Source organism: Trichoderma gamsii (genome assembly GCF_001481775.2).
Source record: "Trichoderma gamsii strain T6085 chromosome Unknown Scaffold_30.2, whole genome shotgun sequence".
Classification (NCBI taxonomy): Eukaryota; Fungi; Ascomycota; class Sordariomycetes; order Hypocreales; family Hypocreaceae; genus Trichoderma; species Trichoderma gamsii.
The window spans coordinates 42,127-67,815 of NW_020171367.1; the positions used below are offsets into that span (position 1 = coordinate 42,127).

General features: G+C 48.7%; 7 protein-coding genes across 7 annotated transcripts; 3 read left to right on the forward strand and 4 right to left on the reverse strand.

Moving 5' to 3' along the window:
* Positions 1-2,122: 2,122 nt before the first annotated feature.
* Positions 2,123-3,361, forward strand: TGAM01_v207767 (hypothetical protein; the record flags this gene model as incomplete). The annotated part of the gene is made up of 3 exons (XM_018805369.1): positions 2,123-2,199; positions 2,521-2,744; positions 2,829-3,361. The coding sequence occupies 3 exons, from the start codon at positions 2,123-2,125 to the stop codon at positions 3,359-3,361; spliced, it is 834 nt and encodes a 277-aa protein (XP_018661540.1).
* Positions 3,362-4,572: 1,211 nt separating this feature from the next.
* TGAM01_v207768 (hypothetical protein) lies at positions 4,573-6,437 on the forward strand (the record flags this gene model as incomplete). The annotated part of the gene is made up of 2 exons (XM_018805368.1): positions 4,573-4,670; positions 4,748-6,437. The coding sequence occupies 2 exons, from the start codon at positions 4,573-4,575 to the stop codon at positions 6,435-6,437; spliced, it is 1,788 nt and encodes a 595-aa protein (XP_018661539.1).
* Positions 6,438-8,493: 2,056 nt separating this feature from the next.
* TGAM01_v207769 (hypothetical protein) lies at positions 8,494-10,559 on the reverse strand (the record flags this gene model as incomplete). Its single annotated transcript, XM_024550165.1, has 5 exons — positions 8,494-9,169; positions 9,240-9,370; positions 9,452-9,783; positions 9,961-10,223; positions 10,288-10,559. 5 exons carry the CDS (start codon positions 10,557-10,559, stop codon positions 8,494-8,496), a joined length of 1,674 nt encoding a protein of 557 aa, XP_024405060.1.
* A 3,530-nt stretch (positions 10,560-14,089) lies between these two features.
* Positions 14,090-15,515, forward strand: TGAM01_v207770 (hypothetical protein; the record flags this gene model as incomplete). The annotated part of the gene is made up of 2 exons (XM_018805366.1): positions 14,090-14,437; positions 14,496-15,515. The coding sequence occupies 2 exons, from the start codon at positions 14,090-14,092 to the stop codon at positions 15,513-15,515; spliced, it is 1,368 nt and encodes a 455-aa protein (XP_018661537.1).
* Positions 15,516-16,079: 564 nt separating this feature from the next.
* TGAM01_v207771 (hypothetical protein) lies at positions 16,080-16,853 on the reverse strand (the record flags this gene model as incomplete). The annotated part of the gene is made up of 1 exon (XM_018805365.1): positions 16,080-16,853. One exon carries the CDS (start codon positions 16,851-16,853, stop codon positions 16,080-16,082), a length of 774 nt encoding a protein of 257 aa, XP_018661536.1.
* A 1,394-nt stretch (positions 16,854-18,247) lies between these two features.
* Positions 18,248-23,032, reverse strand: TGAM01_v207772 (ABC transporter; the record flags this gene model as incomplete). The annotated part of the gene is made up of 5 exons (XM_024550166.1): positions 18,248-18,947; positions 19,005-19,133; positions 19,215-19,667; positions 19,736-22,740; positions 22,820-23,032. 5 exons carry the CDS (start codon positions 23,030-23,032, stop codon positions 18,248-18,250), a joined length of 4,500 nt encoding a protein of 1,499 aa, XP_024405061.1.
* Positions 23,033-24,929: 1,897 nt separating this feature from the next.
* Positions 24,930-25,426, reverse strand: TGAM01_v207773 (protein SnodProt1 precursor; the record flags this gene model as incomplete). The annotated part of the gene is made up of 2 exons (XM_018805363.1): positions 24,930-25,306; positions 25,366-25,426. 2 exons carry the CDS (start codon positions 25,424-25,426, stop codon positions 24,930-24,932), a joined length of 438 nt encoding a protein of 145 aa, XP_018661534.1.
* Positions 25,427-25,689: the final 263 nt, after the last annotated feature.

The following is a 25,689-nucleotide window of genomic DNA, read 5'->3' on the forward strand; positions in this document are numbered from 1 at the left end:
TTGATGGCCGCCACATCGAAAGAGCGTGGCTTAGACCGCTGTCTAAATTGGATATGCAAGGGAGAGCTCTGAGTGAGAAAACAGAGCATCTCCGGCTGGCGACATGCATCGTCGAAATTAGGTTTCTCGAGAAATCTGGAAAGCGTGTATAGATTGATGAGATGGACCAAAGCAGATGGAGCAATATTAGTGTTAGTTGAAATTCTGTAAGCAGTAGCAGCAGTCCGTTCGATTGTATGCCGCTGCCAGTAGAGTACTCTCCGCATCAAGTTTGTGCACTCTCTCGCTCATAGACCAGGCAACTCGGAAAAGACATTTTCACATAATTGGGAATATCGTATTGAAGTCGTCTCAGAAGACATGCACCACGAGCATGACACGTTCCTAGACATCTGTCTCGACATTTACGGCGGTATAGCTGCAGAAGGCTCATGTGACCCTTACGTCAGTCAGCCACTCTGGTATGCTGAAAGTTGGTGCTCTGCACACAATAAGCCATACGTAAGAGACCATAGATCCGGGAGCATTCAATGGGCGGCATGCTGTACTTGGTAGCAACTGTGTTGACATTTTTACAGGTGTCTGGACGGGAGTCGACGGCAGCGAATATTGAAGAAGCTGCGTGCGAGGCATAGCCGAAATACTAGCTTAGTAAGACGATCTGCATGGGGTCTACATGTACCTGACAATGAGTGTTTTACCCTAGAAAGAAAGAAATTTTGGGCATAAAAGACAAATCTACGCCGCTGAGAGGAGAAATCGGTTGCATTAGATTGCACTATTGTTATTCCAATGAGAATTCTATGTTAATAACAATTACGCGAGTAGTTGCTGGCGCGGCTTGCTGGGTGAAGTACCTATAGCAACGATACTCAATACCCGTCACTTGTAGTCTCGATTCTCAATCCTTGCTACGATAGGAGCCTAAACACAGCTTTAACGCTCAGCATGATCCGATGTGCTTATTGAAACCAGTTCGTCTTTATGTCTATATTTTCTTATCAAGTAATCATGCAATCTGTCTGGGCCCTTTAAATCTCCCCTCCACTTAGAATTTACAGTATCTCGAGCTCACTGGAGGCCTTCCATCTCTATAACTTACAGCTTAGCACTATCAATCGCATCATCTCCCACTCAAACGCGACCTCTCCGCAAAGCCACACACCATAGCGCCTCTGAGCGTGGCACACTAACAGCATTAGCCTGCGGGAGACTTGCAAGCAATTTGGAGCTCGTGCAGCTAGACTGTGGCGGCGTCCATCTTTCGTCATCACTCATCATAGTCGGCAGATCGTTATCGATCGGATACGTATGGCCAGCGCATCCTGGAATGCTGGGCGACTAGTGGCAGCTTTATCTCAATGCATCGTGGCATCAAGATAGCACGTCAACGGAGGGGCAAAGACGAGAGGGAAAGCAGAAAAGAAGACAGATTTTAACCATGTCCTATGCCATATAGTAGACGTGAAAGTGCCGGATAACAAGACGCGCTATCACGCCGCAAAATGACTAACAAGGCACAATCACAAGACAGTGCAGTAGCCTAGAGGCTTCGAGCACATGGCCACGCATTGTACTCGTGGCCTCTGAAAGACGAGGCAGAAAAAGGAAAAGACGCAGCAAAAAGTAGATAGACAGAGCGTCGCTTGAAAGCTGGCCTCATCATGCCCTGAATCTCAAACAAACAAGTGACGGCATCCACTTATTTTTTTCTCTTCTGACCCGGTTTGCAGCCAGCGCCGAAGCCAATAGAAAGCCGATAAAGCAAGGCTCCAGCTCCAGCTCCCCCAAGCCACCAGCTAGCCAGACCACCATTGCTTCTGCTTCTTCCCACCACCGTTTCTTCCCTTCTCCTTGTCATCTTCCATCTCAGCTTGCTTCCTTTGTCTCTATACTATACACCAGCATTCTCGAACTCGCAAACTTCTTTTGTCACACATCGCTACTCAGCTCATTCCAGGATTCGTCTTTTCCGAAGCTACCCCTCATCGCTTCGCCCACCAGCTCTTTTGCCGAGCTCCCGCGCCCTCGAAGCTCTCATCGTCATCTTCGCCTTCTGCCTAACGTCACGACCCCTCAGCCGGCGCGTCTTTGGCTGCTCGACAGCAGTTGATACTACACAATGGCTCCTCCGCCGCCAAGCTCGAACAGCACGCTCCAGGAGCGCTTTCTGGCTCTGGCCCAGACTCTACAATGTGCGTAGCTGCCCAATCCTAATAATTTTTCTCTACACAATTTGCATGTGAACTACTCGCTAACCATGTCTTTGTCGTACAGTTGCCTGGTTTGTTGGGTATGACCTCCAACAATCCTTTGATATACCAATTCTTCAGCTCCATCTTGCTCCGTCCTCCCTCGAGCTCCATTCGTCTCATCTGTAATCTGCCGCCGAAGCAACCCGAGAGACAAAATACCACAGGCGTGGGATAAGGGGCAAGATTCTCGGATGACGGGAGCCAACGGGCAAACGAATTGGACAACAAACATGGAGATACATGGCTGACGCTTTGTCTACTGCAGGCACCTGACTCTTATCCTCACTACCTCCCGCTATGCGCTGTCATGGCTATTCATGAACTACTACAGCGGCATGGCTCAGTTCTCCTACCGAACGTCGTTTGCCGCTGCCGCTCTTACCTACGGAATTGTCGTCTACAAGACTCAGCGAGCCCGCGCAAAGACCGGAACCAAAGCGCCCAACGGTGTTCTTGGGCTGCTTGCCGATGAGAACGTTCAGTACCTAGGTAAGCACGAATACCGATATGGACACGTCGCGTGATGTGCCTCTGCGTGGTGCTCATAATCGCATTTCTGACAATTTTGGATAGCTCTGGCCCTTGTCTGGCTCTTCATGCCCCAGTATCCCCTTGCTTTACTCCCGTACTCGGTCTACTCCATCTTCCACGTTGCCACCTACACGCGCGCCAACCTGATTCCAGTCTTCCAGCCCCCGCCGCCTGCCGCCGAGGGCGCTGCCCGACCCAAGGTTAGCAGCCCTTTGGCCGACAGGATCGGAAACTTTGTCAAGGAATACTACGACTTTTCTATGACCGTGGTCGCCTATCTGGAGATCAGCTTGTGGGTTCGGGTTTTCCTTTCAGCCATCCTTTTCCAGCGTAGGTCGTGGATCTTGCTTGGCCTGTACACCACATTCCTTCGATCTCGCTATGCCCAGAGCAGCCATGTCCAGACTTCCTTTGCTCACGTCGCCGCACGAGCCGACCACTTTGTTGGCGCCCAGGGAACTCCACCTCAGCTCAAGCAAGCCTGGGATATTGTCAGGAAGATCGCGGTCCAGTTCCACGACATGACCGAGCTGAACAAGTACATCGGCGGTGGCCCTGCCAAGAAGACGTCATAATTGCCCGATATCGTCAAACACGTGATCGGGAAAAATAATGGCGACTGAGCGATGCGCTTTATGTGTATTTTACTCGGGAAGCTTCAGTTCGATGGAAAGTCAAGTTTGGCAGCTCGGCCGCTGTGTCCGACGAATAGCGAATCGGCGAAACTGGCAATCTACCCCTGGCAACTGCTTATACTACTACGCCAAAGGCTTGCTAGTGATCTTTAACGGAAAGTTTCGAATTTGGCCTTGATCAACTGGAGTCGAGAATATCGAATCTTTTTCTATGATGGCTAGAATAGGGGCAAGTAAGAGGATGTGAGATTTACCAGCTGAGATCAGCAGTTGAAGAATGGTGCAAGGAAGTGCTTGTCCATGTTATCCCCGCTAAATCAGATCGGTTATATAGTATGGAAGGAGAGCTTGTAGTTTGGCGCGTAATGGGATTATACTGGTGGCTGTTGATAGTGTTGAGCAACTCTCTCGGCAAGATGTCTAAAATATCTTTTATCTATTATAATTACAATTACGTGTTTGGATCGCTCAAAGCTACTAGAAGAAACAAAGGTGTAATAAACCCAATCAGGGGACTTTGCAACTAAACATGTTTATCCGAATGCATCCATCTGTTTTTTTTTCTTTTTCTTTTTTCCCGTTCCCCCTCAAAGGTGAATCGCGTTGTGAATAGCTTCAAAACAAGCTTGATTTGATGTCATGGATCAACTTGATGTCATCCATTTTGGTGACGCCACTAATCTCGCACTAGTCCCCTAAAGCTGGGTGAAGCACGCGGGCGGGCTGAGGGGCAGCGGCTTGCAATAAGTGCTATCGTGGGGCAAGCTGACGATGACGTCGCCTAAGCAGCCCGCTGAAGCTTCTGTAGCGACACTGGAGTCCAGTGAAGCAAGCCCTAGACGCCACCGTTGTACTGAGCGAGCTCCACTAACAAAGCCCGACAATTGAAGACGCCAAGGATTCTGTCCTGATCAGCGGCGAGGTCATCGATTTCGCAGCCCAGATTCTCTCTGGCCTTGCATTAGCATCAGCATCAGCGCAGAGCACTGCTATTTGGAGTAATCAGCTTCTCTTCTCTCTCATACTTGGCGAATCTCTCAGCCCACTCATAGAGGCTGCAGCTTCAGATTTTTTTTTAGAGTCGGCGCCACATTCCTCTCTGTTCTCTGCCAAACGCCTCTATTCGTCCCAATCTTCCCATCTGAAGGGCAATGGCTTCATTTCTGCGACAACTCATTGCGAGCCCGCGGGCGTGGCACCCAGAGGCGGGCTTGGACCTTTGCTACGTGACGGACTTTATCATTGCAACGTGAGTAGAAGCTACCAAGAGTGACGCGATGCATGGTACCAGTGACATTCTGACATTGGCTTTGCACGCATATTCAGATCTGGCCCCTCGCAGACATACCCCCAACTGGCCTACCGAACCCCTCTCGACCAGCTCGTTGCTTTCCTCGACTCAAAACACGGCGATAATTGGGCCATCTGGGAATTCCGTGCTGAAGGCACAGGATACCCGGACGAAGCTGTCTACAATCGGATATGGCATTACCCATGGCCCGACCATCATCCCCCGCCATTCAGATTGGTGCCGATGATAATGGCGAGCATGAGGAATTGGCTGCACGGGGGGGATGCGCCGGGCGGGACGTCTGCGGGGACGGATAAAGGCAAGGCTGCGCAGCCATTATCGTCCAACCCGCCAATGGGGAACGTTGCAAAGGATTCAACCACAGAGCCGATCAAGACCGAGAGAAATAAGAATCGAGTCGTGGTGGTGCACTGCAAAGCGGGCAAAGGGCGCAGCGGCACCGCCAGCTGCAGCTATCTCATTGCAGAGGAGGGTTGGAAGGCTGAAGATGCGCTCACACAGTTCACGCAGCGTCGCATGAGGCCTCAGTTTGGAGCTGGCGTATCGATTCCTTCGCAGCTACGATGGGTCAATTACGTCGACCGCTGGACAAAGGGCGGAAAGAAATACACCGATCGTCCAATTGAGATTGTTGAGATTCACGTGTGGGGGCTTCGAAACGGTGTCAAAATGGAGGTCGAATGTTTCGTTGACGAAGGCAAGAAGATTGAGACTGTGCACACCTTCTCAAAGGAAGAGAGGATGGTGGTTGAAGCAGGTGCGCCTGAAGGCGGCGGCCTGACGGAGATGATGTGGGATTTGGCAGGGTACTCGAGTCCAAAGGACAAGGACAAAGAGTCAGAAAGTTCATCAAATGGCGAACCCAAGAAGAAGGGCTCTCTTGACTCTCCATCCTCGGCGCGATCAAATGACCCGTCGATGGAGCAGCTTCTGCGACGGAAGAGCGCCAAGCTGATCGAAAAAGTATCACCGCCGGGATCCCATTCAAAAATTGACAAATTTCGAGCCAAGATCAATTCTAATGAAAAGGCTCCTTCTCCGACAATATCCTCTCCATCAGAGGTTCGCACAGAGGCTCCAGACGAAACAGAACCTGGTGGCAAAGCCGTCATCATGAAACCCATGACCCCGATCCGCATTGCCCACAGCGACGTCAACATATCCGTTGAGCGGCGAAACAGGACATCCAAATCCATGGGCCTGACAATGGTTACAGCCGTCGCTCATGTGTGGTTCAATGTGTTTTTCGAGGGAAATGGTCCAGAGAAGGAGGGCAAAGCAGACAGAAATGGCGTGTTTGAAATAGAATGGGAGGCCATGGACGGTATTAGAGGATCAAGCAGGAAAGGGACGAGAGCCTTTGATCGCATGTCGGTTGTATGGCGAGTTGCAGACAGCGGTGAGGCTAAGGCAGAAGAAGAGGTCATCGAGCCCAAAGAAGGCGAGCCGGTACCGCAAACCAAAGCTGCGGATTGGAAAGGCGCAGATATCGCAAAGCCTCCAGATGCCGAAAAGGATCTCGGATTGCGGATGCAGAGTCCTCTCAGCGCAAATGTGAGCAGGGCCAGCAGCATCAGGAGTGCAGAGGGAACGGTGGATGAGCAAGACCAAGGCCAAGGGTCCAAACGGGATGAATCGAGGGAAGGTCTAAAACGGAGTGGGCCGTCGGGCGAAGATTTGGATGAAGAAAGCAAAAAGGCTTAGGAAGCATGGGGAGTTTGAAGCAGATGGTATACGATTCGTTAGAGACACATTATTTATTATAGCTATTTTGATACCAGCGCTGAATGGACATGTTTTTTTGAGGTTTCTTGACCTCTAGTATGATCCAAGTCGGGTCAGGTGCATGTTGGAAAGAAATGCTTGGAAGATGCCGATGTATTGAAAGTTTGCTCCCTGCTTACAGATAGGTATCTACCTCAACGCCAACATACGAGCCAACGCTGGAAACTCCCCGCTCAGAATCGAGCTCACCGATATCGACATTGACGGTACCGACCCAGACTACGCAAACGCAGTAGACAAGCCGTTAACATGGCCACCGCCGAGCAAGAGGATTACATGTCGATGATCATGGACAAGTCCTATCGAATCCTCCTGTTAATGGAACTCCTAGCATGCACAAGGCAGTACAAGAAACCGCCTACTTGGGCGAAGTTCGTTTTCTTTCACTTCGTCTACAACGGTACCTCCGGCCTAAACAAACATGTCAACTGCCTCGGCTGCAATCTTGACATTCAGGATCTAATTAAGGGAAAAGTTACCTATCTTATCTAGCATCCCACCTTTCAGCGACAGCATTAATGGGCTACTACTAAGTGTTTGGTATAAAATGAAAGATCAATGGATCTATAGATTTTCATTATCGACTAACCGCTACATTAGGCCATATCTGGAATGCAGCTGAACATGTCGACTGGATTAATCTACTATTGGAACCCTCTACCGCCTCAGCACAAATAAAGGAAGACATCCTGCAGTTTATCGTTCGAATAAGCGAAGCAACCTATCCAAAAGCATTAAGAGACCTTGTTGAGTTTATCATAGATGTAGAGCGGAAGAGCTGGCACTCACTCTGCCTGAAATTGATGCGCTATGGGAAGCATTTCTCGATGCAATCAAGAAGATCATCTCCGTACATCTTGGAATCAATGGCCAAACCATCTGGCCCACCAGGGGCAATCTTCTTCGGCCTATGGTTTGTTTTTTTAGTGTCTTATAGGTGTACTTTAAAGGAAAACTAACTGGATAGATAGGCATTACCCAACCAGCAAAAAAGAAGTAGGCTCTTTCGACATGTCCTGGACCCTCAGAACTTAAGTTTACGGTAGTAAAAAAGAAAGATCGGCTGTACCACGATGGTAGTAACAACAGACAGGATTTCGTTCAGAACAACGGCAAAGAATCCTGGATGGGGAAAGGAGCTCAGAGCTGAAACCTAAATAATTAACTATGAGTCGAGTTCAAACTCTTGTATCCACCACACATGTGTTAATATACACGGAGAGAAGTTATCCAGCACCCAAATATATCCCGGGCCATTATTACAATTGCTACTATTGCTACAATTGCTACAATTGCTACAATTGCTACAATTGCTACAATTGCTACAATTGCTACAATTGCTACAATTGCTACAATTGCTACAATTGCTACAATTGCTACAATTGCTACAATTGCTACAATTGCTACAATTGCTACAATTGCTACAATTGCTACAATTGCTACTATTGCTACTATTGCTACTATTGCTACTATTGCTACTATTGCTACTATTGCTACTAATGCTACTATTGCTAGAATAGTATTTCTAACGAATTAACTACATGTATTTTATTAAGCTATACTAACCGAGATATTAGATCATGGAACTAAGTGCTGGATAATTTTTCCCTATCTATATAACGAATTGCTTTTGCTTTTTCCCTTTCACGGGATATTAGATGTAGCAGAGAGCGAGTTGCTCTTTCTAAGAAATGACTGTTGTAACCGCGCCCTTTCCTCTTTATTTCAAGCTGAGTGGTATAACGGATATTATCGCATGAAAGCAAACATTAAAATTCGAACCCTGACCTTGCTGTAGCCAAAAGTTCAGCAGGCATCGTGCGTAAACCCAGCATGGGAAAAGTATACTTTGAGGCTAAGAAGTTTATCGACAGTATATTTGTCGTGTTCTGCTCAGATTTTTTGCAAACAGACTGAGTTGCCTGCATCTCTTAGACGTGCCAAAGTAAAAAACGTATTCGCGAGCAACAAGCGTCTATATCATCCACGCATGAGGCTTGTCAAAGCACTCATCCCACTTTGTCTTTCCCGAATCCCAGAAATTCCTCATCGTCGCCAACGCGACTCTGGTGCATCCTCCCGTATAGGGATCTCGCACGCTGTTCAGCAAGTACATCTCCACCAGCATTCGGTTCTCTACAGACTCTGTGGGTACAGCAGCACCGGCAACAATCACCGGCCAGAGTATATGGTCGAGGAGCGGCATGAAATCGGATGAGGTGTCGAGAAGATGAAAGAGCTGCTTGCGGTGGGTTTTCTGGAGTTCTGCGCATGTCGTGCGAGAGGAGCATTCGGAAGTACAAGGCAGCGTCATGGAGCCAAAGACGGCCACTGCGGATTTGAAAAGCAGCGAGACGAGATGGAGATCTTTTGCTTTCTTGGCGTCCATGGAGTCGGTCATGGTTTGGACGGGGTATGCATCGATTCGTTCGAGTATGGCGCAGAGACTGGGTTTAGAGTCGCCTTCGGAGACTGCGGCCTCTCGTCGTAGGCGGTTGATGAGAAACATTTCTTTGAACAAGGGAGCAGGACAGTAAAACAGTGGGCTGCTGCCGAGTTCGTATAGGGTCATGACATCGTCGACGTCAAAGTTGCAGGCGTCGACCATCAGTCCATCACTCGGGCTGGTGGTGTTGAAAACAGTGACGCCGCTGACAATACAGAAGAACAATAATCAGCTTGAAAGTCGAGTCGAGAAGGTCATCAGGACAATGGTCTTACATGACAAAGCTTTGCATCAGCAACGGAGTTGTGGAAGAGTTCATCAGCTTCTTGAGGCCGCCGCAGAGTTTGATTAGCAGGAGATAGGCCTCGGCATGAACGCGCCATGATTTTGAATTAAAGAGCAAGATCTAGTAACCACAAAGTAAGTAGCTGCTTATTGTCTCTCTTACAGAATCCTCATGAGATCGAAAAAGGAAAGAGATGCTTACATCTGCACTCATCAAGTGCGCCATGCTTGAGAATATGCTAAGAATATTTGGGAAGCTCTGCTGGATATCATCGTTGAGGGCGCTTATAGACGTATTAATGTGAAGATAGAATTTCCACCACAAAGGAGCTGCCGGCCCGGTAGTCGCAGGTTCCAGGCTGAGGTTGTTCTTCAGTGTCACATACATGATGTGATAGCCAACCGCAATGGCAAGAAAGCAGTGGCGGTTTGCAACCGAGAGAGACTGGAGAGCATCGCCATTTAGTTCGACGACCCAAGCGGGATTCTGTATGATCTGCCGTGCGCGCAGCCTTGGCAGCAGTTGGTTGTTGTCTGAAGAGCAGATCTCAGTGTTAGATTTGAAGAGCAACTAATTGAAGATGTATGTGCTTGTCTGGTCGGCGCAAGGCTGCGCATATACAAGATATGCGAAAAGTTGTAGCCTAGAAGGCCTGGACAAGGTGGAGATTTGAAGAGTGGAGATTCGTAACATGGGAGAATCAAACTTACACATCTTTATGGCGTCGATATAGTCCCAATCCTGCGGTCTTAGGTCGGGAGGAATAGCCGTTACATGGATCTGCGTAGCGCCATCCGCAGGGTTATTGACAGATCGATTCCTGCAGGCAACAAGCTGGTGTCTCGGATCTCTTGAGCTCTGAGATGAGCCTCCATCGTCGTTTCCGTCGCCGTCTCTGCTCTGGGCTGCCTTGCTAACGACTGTTGTAGTTGTTGTTGTTGAATTTGCGCTCGAATCCGGAGGCGAGTCGCTGCTACTACAGCCAGAGGATGATGCCCCGGACGGAGTGCCAGCATCGCTGCCTCGATCGCTTTTACTTGCCGCCGTCTTCCTTATCCGAGACCGCGGCGGCGTGCTCGCCTTGGGCTTTGGCGATGCCGTTGCCGCGGTCGAGGAGCTCGCGATGCTGCGCCGTCTCGAGTCTCGCGCCGCAGCCGTCGCACTCGGCCGGGCCGCCGGCTTGCCCTTCTTCGGGATCCGCGAGATCATGCCGGTGCGCAGCCACGTCAGCGGCCGGTTGTTGGTGAAGCCGGGGCAGACCATGCCGGCGGAGCTGCAGTTGCCGCATATCGGGGTCTTGCCATCGCATGGCGAGTCGCGGCGCTGACACTCCCAACACTGCGGCCCTTTGGAGGAGATTGTCATCTTGGCCGGCGGCAATTCATGCTGCGGGGGATTAAGCGAGCGAGAAGGTTCCCGGGTTGGCGGGCTCGAGCACGGCCGGCTTCTGTCCCTGGTTTCGGTATCAACCGGCGGCGGGCGCTGGTCCCAGCTCTGTGGTCATGGGGAGGTTTAAGAAGATGGTCGAGGGGCGTGGCGTTTGCTTGACTCGTGGGTGCTAGGTTTGGAGTTTCTGCTGGGGAGCTGCCTCGATCTGGGGGGGTCCTTGTATTGATTATATGTCAAGGTATGTCGTAGTCATCAGCTATTATTATGGAGCATTGGCGGGATAGAGGAGTATTATCCAATACCTTCTACAAGGGGGGCAGAGGCGCTTCTATGGGAGAAAGGTTGAGTGAGTGAAACGAGAGCCGCAAGCGCTGACGCCCTGACGGTAATTCTTGTATACAGCAGCTTTACGGCAAGAAAACTTAATGAAACATTCAGAAGGCTAGATAAATGGAAATAGGACACGGAAATAGGCAGCAGCATGTGAACTCGTCCGATAGGTAGGCAGTGATAGAAGAAGCAGGTTGCCGGAATACATGTAGATAGTATTTGGGCCAAGTGATTGTATGATGAGATCAGTTTGACTAGCCCTGAAATTGAATCCATCAATCAAGTCAGGCAGCACATTTGTGTCCATTCTTTTGTGTGCACTCAGTCGACAAAAGGGCCCCCAGGTAGCACCGAGAATAAAGGCCCGGATACGGGACCGAGCATGGGCTGAGAAGCACGATGAGGTCCCGACGCAATATATCTCAAAGCCTCCATGATCGGCTATATGGCCAATGGCGAGGATGATAGCAGTCGGCTTTCATTCAAGCGCACAGGCTGTGTGCATGGCTAGCAGCTGCACAGCCTACATGTACGCACGATGCAGCTGTATGAGATGCTGAGCCACCATCTGCACTCCAGGCAGCGGTTTCTCGTGCCTGTGGTGCAACTTATATACTTGGCTGAGATGTAGCGAAGCGTGTATATTCATATATGCAGAGTACAAACATGAGCAGTATATATCCTAGCAAAACACCATGAGTCCGGATATTCATGTCAGCGCTCCGACAACCTGCAGCAAGCAGTCAGACCACTCTCCAATCACAGCCCCTCCTTTGGCCGTCGCAATATATGAGAGCCCCTCCTCAGTACCGCTTCCAAGCCGTCTTCAGAGACACCCGCATTGATTTCAGCGCTAATACAACAGCCGGGAGGCCACGGCAGCGCTAAGGCGGATCGACGTCCCGCGAGATGTCGCCTTTAGGGCCTTTGGGGCCTCTTTGGGCCTTCAAGTGGCTTCTAATCGACCCTTGTATCATCGGACGGCTATGCAAGATGGCCAGTGTCCGGGGTGCAATGACGTTGGTGGTGATCTAGATAATGGAATTAGTATTAATGATTGCTCGTTTTAAGAGTACTAGAGTCTTAAGACTTAATCTAGAGATGTTTTCACGAATGTTATCCATCTGCATTTCGTTGCTTTTTTTTCTTTTGCTCTTGCTATCTTCCGAAACCAGTGATGACCTTGCATTATGACATTGCATTTGGGACCAGATCTAACATAATGAATGCAATCTAAATGGCGCAGCTTAGCGTAGAAAATCAAGGCATTCATGAAAACATGAAAGCTGCAGCTATTACAGGTACTCAGTTTCATTGGATGGGACTGCTGAAGATATGGCTAGTCCTGAATCCTTCACAGCTCATGCGATAGCCGTGAGCAGATGTGTTGGCACATAAATAAACCAGATACTATGGCGCTTTTCATATGTAAGTGAAACTACTTGTAATCAAAAGAAATCACCGAAGCCCATATATGCACGTGCTCTAAAGTCATCCCTGGGTAAAATGCTAATTGCCAACAACAACAAGCAACGCCTCATCGTCATATCCAAGGACGCAAACCTCCGTGGACTTAAGATGTGGCGACTGCAACCCATGCGCCACCAGCGCCAAAAGCTGACAAAAACACGGCACGGAATTAAGCCCGTCGTCCGCCTACCGTCGTTGCCTCGATCATCTTGGCAGGTCTCGATGGCTTTGGGCTTTTCTCGGAAATCAAGCCTCAGCTGCTTTCATTACTCGCCTTTACATAATCGCCTTTTCCTATCAAGCTCTGCTGTCAACTCTCTCTCACCTAGGTGAGATATGATAGCCTTGATAGGGTCATTTTACGCTTACTAGCACGGAACATGCCCCCGGCTGACGTGCCTTGAAAGCCCCCGTGGAGTTGAAAGCTGTCATTGGTGAGGCTAACGCCATAATGAGTTAAACCGATCATTTGGGAACCTAGCTCAGGCATTGTCGGGGCGGGTTGGACGAGGTCAGATGGCGTCCATCGAGAGGTTAAATTGCTGGGCTCATGGCCATCTGACGGCGGATTTTAGGCCGACCGAAAAACCTTTCGTTGCTGGAATATCCTGAACAGTATTTTGATTGTCCCTGCAGACCTAAACCAGTTTGCTGGGCTCTGATCGATTCGATGAGGGCAAGGTCGGGCTAGCCGGAAATTGGCCTTGTTCCGAGGCATCCGCCGGCCGGGTTATATATAGCACAGCTTGTCGAGAGAGATCGAGGCCAAGAGTAAGCCCAAGTCATTGTCGTCACAGGTGGCTGTCGCGGATAGGCTGGCGGGAGAAGAGGATAGTGTCTTGGAATATCATGAGTCTTGTGTTGTAATCGGAGATCGGCATCAGGATTAGTGCCACGCTCAGTAATTCCGTAGCCGCGTGATGATATAAGAGACATCAGGCCTCCCCTGGTGTGGTCCGCCGGCGGCTTTGTAGCATGCAAGAAGCGGTTGTAAGCAACAACACATCTTGAGAAATATCATCATCGACCACGACCAGCGTCTGTTCCCAGGCACGGACACGACTATTTCCCTGTTTCTGCTTTCGTCATATCGCACATCGGCTGCCAACCAACCGCCCCCCTTTTTTTGTCCTCATTACATTTTCAAAGGTGCCCAGCTGCTTAGATTCTGCCAGATTCTTTCCAGGGCGGCGGCGTCACATCGGCCTCCGAAGCTGCCGTCACCACCGCCGCTGTTTAGATCTGCCTGTCCTGGCTTTTCCCCACACACACCCATTTATTAATCGCGAACCGACCAGTCAAAGGAACTGCTGAGCTGTTTCTGCTCGCTGCTTGAGCAACTTGGTTAAAAACGCGACTTCAGCTGCTAATAAGCGTGCCTTTTTTTTCTGATTATTTCTTCGGTATACTCCGTCAGCCCCCCTTTTAACCGCCGTTGTTGGGTGCGGGCTTTCATCTTGTTCGCTGAGCCGAAGACCCTCCCTGGATACGCTTATTTCTTTATAATTTTTTTCCCCTTTCGACTGCCGAGCTGAAATCGCCTTCTATTTTCTCTATATACTCGTATATTGCACCTCCAAGTTACACGACATATCGAATCTCTATCTTGTTTTGTACGCATCTAGCTTTTTACGACCGCCAAAGAGCATCATGACGGCCGACTTCGAAGGCTCCGCGCCGGCTGGCCGGGTTATGTCCTCAAACTCAGCCACCAACCCGGGAATCTTCCCCAACGGCCACTTGGGCCACCTGAACGGAACCCAAGAGGAGGCTCTAGAGCGCTTCAAAGTGGTGCTGGCCGAGAAGGGCCTGTGGAAAGCCGGCCCTCCAGCCTCGCACGACGACCAGACGCTGCTCCGGTATCTGCGAGCCAGACGATGGATCGTGGACGATGCGTTGGTTCAGTTTAAGGATACAGAAGAGTGGCGGGCGGCGAACAACATTGATACCCTGTACCAGACCATTGAGCTCGAGGCGTACGAGCAGAGCCGTCGCCTGGTAAGTTTGCTCTATTCTCTGCCGCGCACAGGGTTGGAAACTGACTTATATCTCATAGTATCCGCAATGGACTGGCCGCCGTGACCGTCGCGGCATTCCCCTCTACGTCTTCGAAATCCGCACCCTCGACTCCAAGACAATCGCCAACTACGAGAAGCAGGGCGCAAACAGCACATTTTCACAGGCCAAGACTGATGGCAAGACTCCTCCAGGCCTTCTGCGGCTCTTTGCTCTCTACGAAAACCTCACCCGCTTTAACCAGCCTTTCTGCACGCAGCTGCTGGATCGTGAGCACGCCGATGTGCCCGTCACTATGAGCACCAATATCGTGGACATCTCCGGTGTTGGACTGAAGCAGTTTTGGAACCTCAAGGGCCACATGCAGGCCGCATCACAGCTGGCCACGGCACACTATCCCGAGACGCTGGATAGAATCTTCATTATTGGCGCGCCCATCTTCTTCAGCACAGTCTGGGGCTGGGTCAAGCGCTGGTTCGATCCCATCACCGTGTCCAAGATCTTTGTGCTCGCTCCCCACGAGGTCAAGCCCACGCTGGAAGCCTTCATCGACCCAAAGAACATCCCCAAGAAGTACGGCGGTGAGCTCGACTACACATTTGGCCAGCTGGGCATTCCTGATCCTGCATGGGATGGCGTCGTTCGTTGGGAAAAGGGCTACAACTCGTTCCCCAGCGGACCGCTGCTCTGGGAGGACGTCCCGGGCGAGGACCGACTGGCTTGTGTTCGACTGGGCGCCGAGAAGGGCAAGACGCAGCGAGAAGTCATCTGCACGCTCCCCAAGGCGTTTAAGCTGGCTGAAAAGACGACCGAAGAGGCCACGCAACCAGACAGCGTAGCGAACACGGCGACAGAGACCACTGCTACGACGACCGACGATGTTTCTGAGGGAACTCAGACCACAGAAGCCACTCTTGACGGAACGACCGACGAAACTACTCAGACGGATGGTGCCGCCGACGCGCTGGAGAAGCTGAACATTAACAGCGAAAAGACCAACGGCACGACGACGGCAGAAGTGACCACCATGCCCACTGCTACTGCTACTGCCGCGGCATAAAACACCTCATGATACATACAAAGGGCAAATGCATTGAATATGAGCACCCATGCTTTCATTCATCTTTGTTTTTGAATAGCGCCATCACATATTGCATACATGTATACAGAATGCCTCTTCATAAGCATCTTCCCGTATCTTTTCGACATTGTATATTGCGAAAAGATAAAGAGGGAGACAGACTATTCGTGTGGTTTGACATTGTTGGAATTTATGAGTTTATCATCATCCTCGTCTTTGAGAGGAGAAGAGGAGGAAACTTGGACACTTTTGGATCAGACGAGGATGAGGCGGTGAGGAGTATTGATGTTAACTGGATTGGGAATATATAATCGGACTTGGAATATACCACATATCTACGGAGATGGTTGAATTTTTTTTCTTATATAGGTGTGGATAATTTCGATAGGACTTGGTTTGGGGAATGGATTCATTATGCATAAATGATGACTATTTGATTGCTCGATTGTTTTGCTCTATATTCTAACAGTCTCCTAAATCTCCGTAGTCTATACATGGCTCTGGTATATAGGTGTATACTTCTTCTCTTTTGCTTTATTCACTTTATTGAGCTCTACTCCTCCTGCTTCTCCATAGCTCGATCCCCTGCCCAATCTCTTCCCACGTAACTCCATCCATAACCAGCTTCATCGTCAAGCCCAACTGTTCCGTCTCTCGATTTCTCGACTCGTCATCGAAAAACAGCATATCCTCGAATCGAATCCCCGTCCGCTTCTGCAAGGTCTCGAAATGCTTAATCTTACTCCCGGGGTATATCTCCAGCCCTCCGTCAAATACATCAATTGAAACCTTCTTTTTTGACAACGCCGAAGACTTTCTACCGCTGCCGCCGCCTTCCTCGTCCTGGAAGGATGCCGTCGGCGGAGTGTGTAGGCCCTTGAGCAGCTCGCGAGCCAAATTCGGGGCGCTCGTCCGCGATGCCACGCCTAGCTTTATCTTATTCGGGCCATTGAGATATGGCAGCACGGCTAATATCTCGGGCACCTCTTCGTAGAATGCGAAATCCTCGCCCGTGCGGTCTGTGGCGCCGGTATGCGTGGCGTTGATCTTCAGCGGCGGCGTGACATGCGTGTCTACCCAGAACGGCCAGAGTGTGTAGTCCAAGTCAAATACGATGAGTCGCGGAAACGGCAGCGAAGGATCGCATAGCGACTCGGGCAGGTTGGCGCGCGGAAAGGGAGAAGGAGTTGCAGACATTGGAGTTGATGACAGGCCTGATGGCGTGGAGCTGAAGGTTGGAGTTACGGGGGTGCCAGCGGCGGAGGAGGCGAGAGAGAGTTGTGACGACGAGGTCGGAAACGACAGCTTTCGAGGCATGGCGACGGTTTTGGCAGTTGTTAGAGACACTGGTGGTATATATAGAAAACAAGGAATAGGAAAACAGGTTTGAGAAGTTGGAGGGGCTGCGAAATCTCCAAGTTGCGATATCGCGATCGCGGGCTTGGACGCTAGGCCGCTTATTAGTGGGGGTTGAAGATCGGTGGCGGCAAAGAGTCACAGATTACATGCAAGCGATGGCGAATTTGCAGATTGAATGAATCTTCGGAAACTGGAAGTACTAACAAAGGTAGAGAGACAGGAGTCAAGAGATCTAGTAATCTTTGTAAGTAATCTATGTAAGTTACTTGGCACCTTAGCTTTATATCGAGGACTTTTGTTATTTAAATAGTATAAGCTATTACTGCTACTATTGCTACTGCCGCTATTCCCATGGAGCTGTTGCCCATCGCTCTACTATACCAAGGAGCGCTTGCGTACGTCGCACCTATATGGAGGAGCGCTTCCTATAGTTGCTTCTTTCTTGATTAGTTGACCGTTCTGTTGTTGATCTGATGTACGTACCATCGTTATGGCCTCAAGAAGTCAGGTTGTAACGATACGCCTCATGCCAGCCGGTTCCTTCATGGTGGTACAATACAGGAGATTATTCCACGGTTCTCATCTGGAACGCTGCAGCAAGATCTGTCTCCACGCCAATATTGTCAAGGGGTGTATTCTCCAGACTGGCCGGCGCAGGAATACAATCTACCGACGAACAACTCCAAAATTCAGGAAAGGGTCGGAAGGGCTTGGAAAAGAGCACAAAAGATTGCCAGGCAAATATGAAGAAGGCCCTTGATGTGGCCCTTGAAGTTGGAGAAGAGAACAAATGGCAAACTTACAGAAGGCTTGGCAGGCCAATGTAGAACAAGGCTACCCAGATTTATGGAAAGACTATGAGAACTAAATACATATAAGGGGTCATCCAAAAATAGCAAAGGGCCGGGAAACCCAGAGATTAAACGGATACAAGGAACAAAGACTCGCCACGAAAGCAGCAAGACAAAAGCACGTATTAACAACAAGAATCAGGGTTTGAAAAGGCTCAAAGAGCGCAGGGACTTATAAGAAGAACAGACACCTGAACATACGGAAGGCCCATTAAGCATATGTAGAACAAGATCATCCAGGGTACAGAAGTCCTGGAAAAACAAAGAAAAGAATAGACAGTCAAGCTTACAGAAGAGTTTAAAAGCCTGGAAGGACTTTTACAATTCAAATTAACATCCACTCGTTAAGGATGATAACACAATCAAACCAATAACTAAGCCCTTGCACGAGAGGCATGATCTATCTAGGTATATCAATGTCGTCATCTAACATATAGTCATTATAAGATTCAGAAGTATGAATGTCAATCCTCCATAAAAACTTAGCCCTGTCCTCATTGATCATATCTCTCGACCTCCGGCAGTCCAAAGACTTTTGAAAGCGCCCTCGTCCCGTTTCACCAACTCTCGAGGATGGCCAGACTCAACAACACGCCCCTTATCCATCACAACCACGCGATCAAAATCCATTATAGCATCTAGCCGATGAGATATTGCAATCGTGGTATATCGAGCAAATTCATCCCTGATAAGTCTTTGTATTGTGCGATCGGTGTCCTTATCCACAGACGACCCTACCTCGTCCAAGAGCAGCAGGCCACCGATGTCACCTCCCTTCTCAAAGGCGCCACCTAGATATCCATCTGATTCTCCAAATTCAGTACGAGCGGCACTGCTGCGTATGCGTCGTCGTAGTATGGCGCGGGCGAAGCCAAAAAGCTGTCTCTGGCCATGTGAAAGCATACTAGTAGAGAGGCTGCCGTTTAAGCCACCGTTATCTTCTATAGCCTGCCAGAGGCCTACTGATTGAAGGACTTCGGTGCAATCGCTCTCAGTTGACAGATTGTATGGATCGAGGTTTGTTCTGAAAGAGTGTCCGTCTGGAAAGAAGATGGAATCTTGGGGCACAGCAATAACACGCTGTCGTAGAATTGAACGACTGACTTGATTCAGTGATACATCATCGATTGTAATGCCGTCTGCGCATGTTGAAAGGGGGTCTAGAAGACGAAGAAGAAGCAGCAGAAGAGAAGATTTACCGCTAGAACTATGATCAGCAACTTGGAAAGAGTGGTATACAAGCTGTAAGCAGGCTTACCTTCCACTGCGACCGCAAATGGCAATCTTCTCGCCCGGGGCAATACTCATGCTAACATTTCTAAGAACAAGATCTGTAGCATTTAAGCTGTTAGAGTCCTCTAGTTCTAGTGAGTGATTCAATTCACTGCTATAGGAGAACGTTAGCGCCGAGGTACGCTTGAATCATCACAATGATGCATGCACGATAGGCAGGTGTGTTATAACGTACTGGTACGAAGCGGAGACATCTTTAATCTCCAGCGATCCGTGTAACGGCCAAAGTGGTGGCAGCACTGCATTCTCTTCAGGAGAACTCTCTGGCAACACCGTCTCACGAAAAGACTTGAGCCGGCTCACAGCCCCGATTGATATCTCCAAGAGGGTGTACATGCGTATCAGGTTCGAGACGTAATCTCCAAGAGACATTAAGCTGACCATCGAGGCTCCAGCAAATCCAGCACCTGTGACTGCCTTGACCTGAGTGACAAGAACTACAACTAGTGTGGCTAACACCGTGACGACTGCTGAAAGAAAAAAAGTTAGGCAGTGCTGGACCATGGCAAGGAGATATGCTGGGCGCTGCGAATCGTCCAAGAGGCCTAGATTGAATTCAAGGCTTTCTTGGGTCCAGCCAAAAGCGCGAAGGGTTGCGACTCCGGTGACTGTGTCTGTAAAATGCGTACTGGAGATACGAGTCAGCATAGCTCCTATACTTTCGTGCAAGAGAAGAGTCAGCGCGATTTAACTCACTATAGTGGACTTTTCGTTTCTAGATCTAGCAATCGAAGCTGTCGAGAAGTAGAGAGGTAAATGTTTTGAATCAGCCACATGAGAGCAACAACGAACGGATAGCTGATCGCGATATACGGCGAAGCCGTAGCCACAACAACGGCCATGCCAATAGACATGCATAGCTCTGCCATGACATTGAGGAGAGCCTGGGGAAGCTCTATATCCACGAGTGAAATATCCTGGGAGAAGAGATTTGTGACAATACCAGCGTCTACAGTCGTGAAAAACCGCAATGGAGCCCCAATAACAGTACGCAACGTCTGATGATGTAAAACGGTGCCAGACTGCGCGGTCATGGAGATGAATAGAATGGCACATATGATGCCTATAGAGGCCAGGCTGAAGATTTGGAATAAGGAATAGATGCCAATCCAGTACGCCTGAGAGTGAGCTCGGTGAGCAGACGTCACATCGGCGGACCAAAAGTTCAGCCAGATCGACGGAAAGTTGAAGAAAAAGCCGAGTGCTATGCCAACAAATAGAAATGACAGCAAGGTTATCGACTTCATGCTCCCTGCATAGTGTTTATAGACAGACCAGTCTCTGGTCTTTCGACTATGCTCATCTGTTGCGCTCCACATGGCCGGTGGTGGTGTGCGAGCTGTAGTAGCAGGGGGTTCTTCGACTTTCTCTGCAGTGGATAGAACAGATGAAGAGTCTGAAGGCGAATTTTCGGATGATTTCTTATTAATTTGGACTTCCAGACTTTGGACGTAGCCGCCAATTGAAGCGAGATCATCAAAAATACCCTGCTCAGCAATCAGGCCTTCCTGACTAAGGGCGATGATATGGTCTGCAGACGGCAGATGTCGCACCGCATGGGTACATAGGACTGCTGTGGCATTGCGACGGCGAATGAGACCTTTGGTGTCGAAGACTCGTTGGAATATCTGCTCCTCAGTATCCGCATCTAGTCCACTAAGCGTGTCGTCGAAAAAGAAGAGCTTTGAGTCTGAATACAATGCGCGGGCCATTGATACCCTTTGCCTTTGTCCGCCACTCAGACTCACCCCATTGCTCCCTATTTTTGTAAGATCACCTTGGGGAAGTAAAGCAAGATCTGGAAGAAGCATTGTCGCTTCAAGGACTTCGTTGTATCTAGCTTCATCAAACGCAGAATATCCGAGAATGTTATCTCTCACGCTGGCGTTGGTTAGAAAAGGAGTTTGATCGCAGTAGCCGATGCGACGAGCTGCAGACTCTATCAGCACTCGACCATCATGAACGGGCGTCTCCCCTAACAGAGCTTTGAGAAGAGTCGATTTGCCACAAGCAGTAGGCCCAATCACAATCGTGAGGGAGTTGGCAGCAATGCTAAAAGAAAGCTTTGATAGAACAAGCTTCTCCTTCTCCCAGCCAAAACTGCCGTCAATAACTTGTATTATCCCGTCACAGTCTTCGCCCATATTCCTTTTTACATCACCTTCATTTAGCTCATACTTGAGATGAGACGGACTAGCGTCTTCACGAAAGTCTATACAACATTCTTCCTCTAAGAAATTCTGTATGCGCGTAAGACATTGAAAAGAGGCCATCATAAAAGGTACATATTGGAAGATCTGAGATAGTGGCTCTGTGAGAAGAACAAGAAAAGACAGCGCCGTGAATACTCGAGTGGTGTCAAGAGCCCGTGATGTGACGGCAAATGTGAACATCGGGCCGAGCATGGATGGAGCAAAGCCAATAATCACAAACAGGACAATAGTCATTCGCCAACTGCCACCAATACCGATCTCAACCTCGCGGAGGCGCTGAATAAGTGTCTCAGCTGACTCTGCCAGACCAGCAATCTTCAAGGTCTTCATATTCGCAACAACATGAGAAAGAGCACCAACCCTTTCTTGAATCTTCTGCATCCAAAGGTTTTGCCTGGGACCGCTCAAACGACTCGCGATAGTCACACTGACAACGCAGACGCAAACGACAACGATGGGTGCAACAAAAGCAACACCAAGCTCCCTGTACAGCAACCAAAGGGCAACTCCAGTTTCGACGAAGCTTGCCCAGAATTCATGCATAGACATGAAGCCCTGTCTGGTACGCTCAATATCTGTGCTCATCAGAGTGAGTACGGAAGAGTCACCGACTACCGAGAGCCTAGATCGTAGGGTCTGCTCATAGATGGCACTGGCCAGAGCTCCGCGAGCCATCCAAATTGTCCTTTCTCGTAGGTAATAGTAAATGGATGTTGAAACAGCAATGCCTCCATATACAAGAAACGTCGCCACTATCAAGCCATAACCATAGTTGACAGGCCTCTCAGATGCTGGTATCAGTAGATACGATAGCAATGAGTTGATGAGGAAAGGCTGGCAGAACCTGAAAGCCGACAGGGCGAGTCTCGGTGGTATCGGAAGTAAGAAAGACCCCAATAGAGATTTTGCAAGAGCTTTGGTAAGTCCGTGCTTCTGACCATGGGTTGAAGAGACTTTTATTGAAGTCTGAAGCTTTATTCGTAAAGCATCGCTAGCCATATGCCGATCAAGAGAGAATAAATCATCCAAATTCAGCACTTTCTTGCGACCAATTGCGAACAATTTCCAGAGCCAACTGAATGCTGTCAATCCAAAGAACCCGGCCGTTTCTTCTGGACTGTGCAAAGCAGTATCCCATTGAATCCATCTCGTTTTGGTTTGAGACTCGGCCAGGAATGCAACAGCTTTTACGCCAACGGCGGCTGTAAAGACGGCAGCAAACGAATTTTCGGCGCGCGTCACAGCTAAGAGCCAGAACGAGCGAGTTCGTACAATATCGAAGAGCAGTGAGAGCACCAAGTAGCTGCTCAGCAGCATCGACGGGCGTGGTGAACGAGCATGTTCAAGAAAAGACAGAGGTAGGGCTAACACGAGGGCAACTAACTCTAGTGTAGCGGATGAGATGAAGAGAGCAGCTTGTTCGCCGCGCCAGACGATACTGAGAACAAATGACGAGAAACGTAATGCGGTGCAAAGTGCAATGAATGCCTAGAATAAATTAGCCTCAGTATTCCGCCCTAGTTGCTTCTCTACCATCTGGAGCACATATACAAACGATTGTACCTACAGCTTTAGAAAATTGGAAAACTTGGCCCTTCACGATGACAGGCTCTTTGAATACCCAGAAGATGCGAGCAAGCGCGAGAATGGTGAAAATTGCGGCAGGAAGTATTGAAAAGAATATCGCCTCAAATCTCAGAGTGAAGTCAAACTCTCTATGGTTGCAGCCATGGACAGCAGGCCCGAATGTGGCATCGTTTGAACAACTGGAATAATCCATCCCCCTTCAAGGGTGTAAAAATGTCTTTTACCTGGGGATGCCAAAGAATCAAGATGTGCCGGAAGCCATCTCGACTTGGGATTAGAGAGAAAGAGTCTTATGAGATTAGCGAAAAGGATGCGGGTACAGTAACACGCATTGCGCGCCTAACACACGAATCTGCAACGAATCTGCAAACGCATCATAGATATCTCTCTTGATATGGTCTGGTTGATGGAATTAGCTGCAGGCTGGCAGTACCTAATAGACAAACATCATCGCACCGGTGAGGAGTCATATGCGGCCAAGCGGCAATAAAAATGCCTTTGCGGCCGTTTTCTCCGTCGTCGCTCCGTTCACTCTTTACTGGAATCGGGAATTAAGACCTTTGCTGTCAAGAAATGCTGCTGTTACGGCCCGCAACATGCGAGTTTACCTGACTAACTAGGGCGCTTTTGCAAGGGTGTGAACCAGGGGCAAGGTGCTTTTGTTCAATCGGCCAAATATTGTACGGGATAGCTGCAGCGAGTTAGAGCCTAGAGTAATGGCATCCTGCTAGATTCTGTTAGCGGCCAATTGCGGAGGGGGTCTTTTTCGCCGCTGATTGTACTTTATTAATCGTCTTACGGACTGCTCTATTTTAGAACTAAGCCGAGTCTGTATGGGAAGTCGTATGGGATATGTTTCCTTTACGTTGAGATAAACGGTGAATTCATAGCTAATGTTGCTGGCATGGCAATGGATACCCAAGGTTACCCAATAACTGTCTAAATGAAGATGGCCGGCGCTCGACTTACCCGGGCTATTTATTATCTTCAAAATGAGAGGATACCGCAGTCCAATCATTGTGTAAATTAAAACGGTAAACGCGGTGTTCCTTTAACTATATGTTTCCGTAGATGGCTTGCGGGCTAAGAGATGATATAACTAGAGAATGCGTATGCCCGTTTTAGAAAATAATTAAATATATTGGTAAGAACTTTAATTCAGATATGTATCAATGAGCGAAGTATTTCAGGCAATGAACAACTCAGACAAATCATTATTTGCAACTGTAAGTTGCTATCATACCCTTCTAAAAGGTGCTTGTCGTTATAGCATTGAGTTGCTCCTCTGAGTCAAATGTGGCTATAAATAACTTCGGAAAAAGTTGTCCAGCACCATTACACAGTACACCAACTGTAGCCTAATAAGGCAGCTAGTCCACATATCAAAGTACACAACTGCCAAATACCTTTAAAAGGGGCATCAGTAGCACCCAAAGCATCAATAGCATCTATAGCATCTATAGCATCTATAGCATTCATAGCATCTATAGCATTAGTGGTACCCGGGGCGTCAGTAGCATCAGCAGCAGTAGTAGCCCAGGTTATAACTAGAGTGGTAGATAACAGAATTAGGATGCTGGATCATTTGTGTTATATCAATCAAGCGGGCCTCATGATCAGAACTATCAGTATAGGTCAGACATGGAGATGGATTAGTCTACATGTAGTTGCATTACCTGTCAAGCGCTGCGCTCTTAATCTAATTGATCAGCGAGCGCTGTTCCCGCTTAAGTCTCGTGCAATGAGCGCTTGGGATAATGGGCTGACGTATTGGGGGCTGTATGAGCTTCATAAACAGCTATGCCAGGTTTAATCTTTACTGCTGAGATAATGTTGTAAAATATTATACCTCTTTTGCTTCAAGGAACTAGTATGGACTATCTAGCGATATTAGGCATTTAAATGTCGGCGCGGGACTTGCATCATTTGGAATACATCTCCTTTTGGGCGTCTTTGTACTATCATATCACAAGTAGACGCGACTTAATTCTATGTAAGCACCTTTATAGACGAAACAGTATCTTACTATGTGGGTTGCATACATCATTTCTTATTTATTATTGAGAACTTGTATGCTTCTTCAGACTTTCTTAATTTGCTTTGTGTGCGTTTGGGAGGCCACAGTCCCGCCCAGAAACCTGAGTCACAGTAGCATCCACGTGTCCCCATGCGACAGCATTACCATTCGTGAGGTCATTCAAGGCATGGAGGCCAATATTCAAGCCGCCATTATAGGCAGCATCTATCCCCAATACGTGTATGCTTCTGCCAGCAAACTCTAGCTTGTAGCAGGCGCCGCACGATGTGGAGTTCCAAGTAGTACCTTGAACGCCACCAATGTATGGGAATCGAGAAATTTGGCCCTGGGTTTCCCAGTGATACTTGGTTATGAGTCCGTTGAGGCCATCAGAGCAAGATACACCTCGTAGAGACTTTGAAGCATCATCATAGCCTGGATCGAAAGATACTGAATAAATTGTTAGTGTACATGTAGAACCCAAATTGGTCTTAGAGGGCAGTCCATACCGTAGGTGGCAGTGATGGCAGTGACAAGCGTAGCAGCGGTGAAAATGTTTGAGACCCGCATATCGAAGAATTCGTTATCACAAAAGATATAGATATAGTTATATATATATATTTATAGATAATTTGCAATTATACGTATGAGGAGCGTTGAAGCGGTGATGTTGAAGGCTGTTCAGATGTTCAGAGTTGGGAAGCATGCCACCATTTATAATGTTTTGTTATCGTACCATCATCTCATTTGAGGTTATTGTTGCTCCAGCTATGCACCATACCCAAAAATATCTGAGACAAGAATACTAATACGAACATGCGAAAAGCGTTAAC